The sequence below is a fragment of the Oryctolagus cuniculus genome, chromosome 10 (genome assembly GCF_964237555.1).
Source record: "Oryctolagus cuniculus chromosome 10, mOryCun1.1, whole genome shotgun sequence".
In the NCBI taxonomy this organism is placed as follows: domain Eukaryota; kingdom Metazoa; phylum Chordata; class Mammalia; order Lagomorpha; family Leporidae; genus Oryctolagus; species Oryctolagus cuniculus.
This window is the reverse complement of record NC_091441.1, coordinates 112270584-112276937: the sequence shown is the minus strand read 5'-3', so window position 1 is coordinate 112276937 and position 6354 is coordinate 112270584. Positions and strand designations below refer to the sequence as shown.

The following is a 6354-nucleotide window of genomic DNA, read 5'->3' as shown; positions in this document are numbered from 1 at the left end:
TTCATTCACATGAACTTCCAGCCATGGGGAAGACCAGTGCTCAGGCCCCTGTGCAGAACCACAGGCAGACGAAGTGTCCCATCATCCTTTCTGTAGAAAGAAATCATCTGTCTACTTGACTATGAACATATTCACTGAGGTTTCCACAAGCCAGTACTGGAAAGGGAAGCAACTGTGCAACAGAGGTTGTTGAGTTGCCTGCTACTGTGGTGTTCATGACCCTACTCCTACAGGCAGGGATGGAGCTGGCAAATTATGAGAGGATGGCTCTCTCTCAAGGTGGGCTCTTGAGGAAAACCTCTCAGGGACAGCAATGGCTGCAGTTTCCATGCAGACACTTGTTCCCTAGGCACTATGCCTGTCCATACATTTATCAAATACCCTTGCACACAATCTCTAATAAGTGACACACAGTAAGTAACAGCTCAAGGTCACACATTTAGTTTAAGTAGGATCTTAGATTAAATTCAGAATCTATACTAACCAAGATTTGGTTTCTTATGTATTCAAAGTGTTTATCGAGAAATAAACCAAAATAAACCTAACAGTAAGATAAAATAACATGGGTATACCATGGACACTTATTCTTTGTGTGGTCTTCATTTGAATTCACCAAAAATTAGAGTTCTTACTAAGTAGCCAGAAAATTATCAGGATTTTATAGCTTCAAAGACAAAAACTCATTGCCATTTACTTTGAAAAAGTAAAAATAAGGTAAAACTCAACAATTTTCACATAATGACAATTTCATGGTCCAGGTCCTGCAGAAGGCCAGCAGTGGGACATAGTAGATGATCATGAATGCCAACTGTGCAGCTCGGAACAGAGTGGCTTCCAGGAGAGCGTGACTGGGGCTGCAGGCAACAAGTGTACACTGGGAATGATCCATACATCTTGTGGTTGAGAACGATCAATAATATAGTATTTCTGATAACAACATTTTTATTTTATCCTCAGACATTTACTACATCTTCTTTCTTCCCCCAAAGAGATGATTAAAAACAGTATACTTTCCAATCTCATTGCTGTCAGGAATGCCTTTTTCTTGGAAGTCAGCTTTGGGATCACAGTCAATGCCTTCCTTCTTCTCTTCCACATCCTGTGGTTCTTTCTCAAGCACAGGCCCAGGCCTACAGATCTGGCCATTGGGCACCTGGCCCTCATTCACCTGGTGATGCTGATCACTGTATGGGTTATAGTCGCAGATGTTTTTGAGTCTCACGACTTATGGGATGACATCACATGTAAAGTTGTCATCTACTTGCACCAGGTGATGCGGGGCCTCTCCCTGAGCACCACCTGCCTGCTGAGTGTCCTTCAGGCCATCACTCTCAGCCCCAGGAGCTCCTGTTTAGCAAAATTCAAGCTCACATCCTCACAGCACAACATGTGTGGATTTCTCCTCCTATGGCTCTTCAATTTGTCCAGTCGTGCTCGTTTCTTGATCTCAACTGTTGCTACTCCGAATGATACATTCCATGGTCTTATGTTTGTCACTCAATCCTGTTCTCTCTGGTCACTGAGCCACATACCCAGGCACACATTTTCTATACTGGGGATCTTCCGGGATGCCTCCTTAATAGGGCTCATGGCCGTCTCAAGTGGGTACATGGTGAACTTCCTGTGCAAGCACAAGAGGCGGTCCCAGCACCTTCACAGCATGAGATTCTCTGCAAGAGCCTCCCCAGAGCACAGGGCCACCCGCACTGTCCTGCTGCTCATGAGCCTCTTTGTGTTCCTGTACTTGATGGACTGCATTGTGTACTCCTTCTCAGGGATGTGGTGGAATAGCAACCCAGTTCGCCTGTGCATCCAGATGTTGGTGGGCAATGGCTATGCCACCATTGGACCTTTGTTGTTCATCAGTAGTGAAAAGCGAATGATCCAGTTTTTCAAATCCATGTTGGAAAGGCATGTAAGTGTTTAATTTTTCATTAATTGCTGATTCCAAGAAAGTGGAATAGGAACAGGGCAGCCTTTTCTAGGATAGGAGAAAATGGTTTTTAAAAAAGTGGAGACTGTGCATTCTCATGGGATAGTTGGAGGGACAACTACAGTGTAGATTCTGTGGAAGGAAGAGCAATGCTGTGGATCTCTGTGCAGGCTGCACAGGCACCGCAACAAGCATGGACAAAACAAATGAACCCAGTAGCCCTGAGCTAGAGAAAGCACCAGCTCTGGAGATCAAGATGAGATCAGAGTGCAGCAGCCCAGGCCACTGTAGTTACAGCTGCAGTGACACAGCAGACTCCAATTGGAGTCCAGTCCACAACCCTGAGGGGAACAGGGTTCTTACTCAACCAGCAGAGAAGAATAGGGGCACATCTCTCTCTTCCCATGACCCTAACAACAGCGTACATCAACCAGCTGCCAGAGGGTGGGTGCCATTGGACCTAAGTAGGTAGCAGCTGCTCCAGGGAGAGGGACAGTAGCCATCTTGTCAGCACAGGCAATCACAGCAGTTCCCATGCACTCATCTGGCAACAGATGGGGAGAGGCAGCCTTTCCAATGTTAGTCCCAGCTGCAGAAACTCTTGTAAATGCCCAACATGATTGTGAAACAAGCAGGGTCGTGCTGGTATTCTGCACACATGTGATCCAGGGATTTTACCAGATGAAAAAAAAATCCACATTCCCCACTGATGTTGAGCCTGGCTGGAGGACTGACAGGGGCTCAGCACCCATCTATGACTGTGAGGTGTGCTCAGCCTCTCAGTGTATCACAAGCTCCAGAGTCCAGGGCTCAAAGCACAGAGGAAACAGTATGATCAAAGTGTGCATACTGCCAAAAGCAATTTACAGATTCAATGTAACCCCAATCACAATACCAATGACATTCCTCTTAGATCTAGAAAAACCAATGGTAAAATTCATATGAAAACACAAGAGACCCTGGATAGCTAAAGCAATCTTATACAGCAAAGACAAAGCCACAGGCATCACAACACCAAATTTCGAGACTTACTACAAGGAAGTTATAATTCAAACAGCCTGGTACTAGTTAAAATAAAACAGCTGCATAGACCAATGGAACAGAACAGAAACGCCAGGTATCAATCCAGCATCTACACCCAACTTATATTCAAACAAGGAGCTAAAACTATTCCCTGGACCAAGGACTGTCTCTTCAACAAATCGTGCTGGGAAAACTGGATTTCCACATGCAGAAAAATGAAGCAGGACCTCCACCTTACACAAAAGTCCACTCAAAGTGAATCAAAGACCTAAATCTACAACCTGCTACCATCAGATTACTAGAGAACACTGGAGAAACTCTTAAGTCTTTTCCTATGCCAATGTCCTGATTGGAAAAGACCACAGAGGTAAAGGCAGTCAAAGTCAAAATTAACAAATGGGATTACATCAAACTAAGAAGCTTCTGCACTGTAGAAATACTCAGCAAAGTGAAGAATCAACTGAGAGAATGGGAGAAAATATTTGCCAACATGCCAATTGAAAAAGGATTAATATCCAGAATCTATGAAGAGCTCAAGAAACTCAACTTCAACAACACAACAATCCAGCCAAGAAATGGGTAAAGGTATTAAGTAAGTATTTTTTCAAGAGGCAAAACTCAAATGGCCAAAAGACACATAAAAAATGCTCAGGATCACTAGCCATTAGGGAAATACAAGCACAACGAGATTTTTCATTTCACCCCATTTAAAATGCCTGTCATACAGACATCAACAAACAAATAAGGCTGGCAAGGATGTGGTGGGAAAGGTAGCCTAATGCACTGCTGGTGAGAATGTAAACTGGTATAGCCAATGGTGAATGACCCAACCATCCCACCCCTGAAAATTTAACCGAATGAAAATAAATCAGCGTATTAAAGAGTTCTCTGCACCCCTATGTTCACTGCAGCTCAACCCAGATGTCTATCAACTGAAGACTGGATAAAGAAATTATGATACATACACACTATGAAATACTACACAGCAGTAAAAAAAAAAAACATGAAATCCTGTTATTTGCAACAAAATGGATAACCTGGAAACTACAATTCTTAGTGAAATAATCCAGTCCCAAAAAGGCAAATACCTTATGATTTCCCTGATCTGGAATAACCAATACAGTACCTAAAATGTCATCTATAGGAGTGAAATTTACACTTGGAGATTGAATAATTTCTCATAGCCCTTGTCTTGACTTTGAGGAACAGTGGTTTTTTCTTCATACTACTTGTTGAAGTCTTTATTAAGTGTATTGTTGGCTTGTAAGTAGAGAGTTAACGTAAAGTAGATATTTGTAAAAATTAAGAATGAGAATAGGAGAGGGAGAGGGAAGAAGGATAGAAGGAGAGGTGGGAGAGAGGATAGGGTGGAAATTATCATGATTTTCCTGAATCTGTACATGGAAATTGCATGAAATCTGGATATCTTAAATATTAAAAATTGTTCATTAATAACTATCATTTCTTTGATGAGTAAATACTTTGACCTCAAAATGATTAATGATTGTCTACAAGATGTGCTCTCCAGGAGTTCAGGGTTTTTTCTGTTAAACTACTTATGTTGTTGCATGTTGACATGTAAAAAATAGGTAACAACCCTACAACAACTATTGGGTAAACCCAAGTGTCCAATTCAAATCAGATGCATAATAACTAGAGCTTGTCCTGAGTTACAAACTTTAAGTGACTAAACACATGTGAGTTTTCAAGATGGAGATGTGATCTGAGGATATACACAGGATAGAAGGACAAGAAAGGGGCATAGGAAACACTGGGGAATTGACCCAGTCACAGGACCCAGAGCAGGGGCTTGTGGCCCTGTGAGTGACAGAGCTCAAATACAAAGGAAGGAGGCAAGGGCACAGCTGTTCTCCCATCTGCAGCGTGAGTGAAACAGGAGTTGAGATGATGCATGAACACCATGAGGTCCAGCACTCGCTGACCTGCTTTAGGTACAAGAAAAAGCACACCTGGGTTTTCATTATCACACCTACCCACTGCACCACTGTCTCATCACTCAATATTCTCATCAGATATAAAATGACCTCTTTGATCTTTGGCAGCAAGTAGGAGGCAACCACTAAAATGCTCATTTTGTTTACTTTTAAGGAAATTTTAGCCCCATAGTCACTGTTGTCATCTGACACATAGAGCTGCTGCAGCATGTGCCAATGTATTGATATCATTCACTTACAACTGTGACACCTAACCTGGGATGAGATGTGTAGTTGTGGTAATAGGCCATGTTCTGGTCCTGCAGCCATCTCTAAGTCTCAGAGTCTGACTAACACAAGTGAGATCTTTAACTGCAAGGTAATCAAATTGCTATCAGTAACTAAAGGAATCCTGAGAAGCCTCAAACATTTGTGAATGAATCTGTGCATTTCTAAAAAACACAGCAGTCTAACAATCCCAAGGGAAATCATAGAAATTGTGTAAATGACCTGAAATGGCAAACCTATGTCACAATTTGTGTGATGCCTAAGCACTGCATAGAAGAAAATAGATAATATCAAATGGTATTCCAGGCCGGCGCCGCGGCTCACTAGGCTAATCCTCCGCCTAGCGGCGCCGGCACACCGGGTTCTAGTCCCGGTCGGGGCGCCGGATTCTGTCCCGGTTGCCCCTCTTCCAGGCCAGCCCTCTGCTGTGGCCAGGGAGTGCAGTGGAGGATGGCCCAGGTGCTTGGGCCCTGCACCCCATGGGAGACCAGGAAAAGCACCTGGCTCCTGGCTCCTGCCATCGGATCAGCGCGGTGCGCCGGCCGCAGCGCGCCGGCCGCGGCGGCCATTGGAGGGTGAACCAACGGCAAAGGAAGACCTTTCTCTCTGTCTCTCTCTCTCACTGTCCACTCTGCCTGTCAAAAAAAAATAAAAAAAAATAAAAAAATAAAAAAAAAATGGTATTCCAACAAAGAGCAGTCCCCAGATGGTTATCTGAGCTTCTACTTTCAAAAACTGACAGAGAAATTAAGCCAATCATTTTTACAAGGATGAAAATAAAATTCTGGTTAGAATCAATACATGGGAGAAAGGAATGGATCACCAGTCAGAACTAGGGAGAAGACATCACCATAGAGCAGATGCTACACTTGATCTTAGCCAAAAGGCCGAGAAGTGATAGAGCAGATATTATAGTCATTAAAATATAATTAAGGGGCCCATGTTACGGTGTAACAGATAACGCCACCTCCACCTGTGATGCTGGCATCATGTATGGGCACTGGTGCATACCCCAGCTACTTTCACTTCCTACTCAGCTTCCTCCTAATGCCCCTGGGAACACATCGAAACATGGTTCCCATGCTTGGGTCACTGCTACCCGTGTGGGAAACCCAGATGAAGCTCCTGGCTGAAGCCTTCTCCAGCCCTGGCTGTTGTGGCCATCTGGAGAGTGAA

At 43.7% G+C, this 6354-nt stretch overlaps 1 protein-coding gene and 1 non-coding gene across 2 annotated transcripts; one reads left to right on the top strand and one right to left on the bottom strand.

Annotated features, from left to right (window-relative positions):
• Positions 1–991: 991 nt before the first annotated feature.
• On the top strand, positions 992–1927 carry ORYCUNV1R1654 (vomeronasal 1 receptor oryCunV1R1654). The gene has a single exon (NM_001167334.1). The coding sequence runs from the start codon at positions 992–994 to the stop codon at positions 1925–1927; it is 936 nt and encodes a 311-aa protein (NP_001160806.1).
• Positions 1928–5887: 3960 nt separating this feature from the next.
• On the bottom strand, positions 5888–6077 carry LOC127492499 (U2 spliceosomal RNA). The gene has a single exon (XR_007922028.1). It is a non-coding gene; the product is annotated as a U2 spliceosomal RNA (small nuclear RNA).
• Positions 6078–6354: the final 277 nt, after the last annotated feature.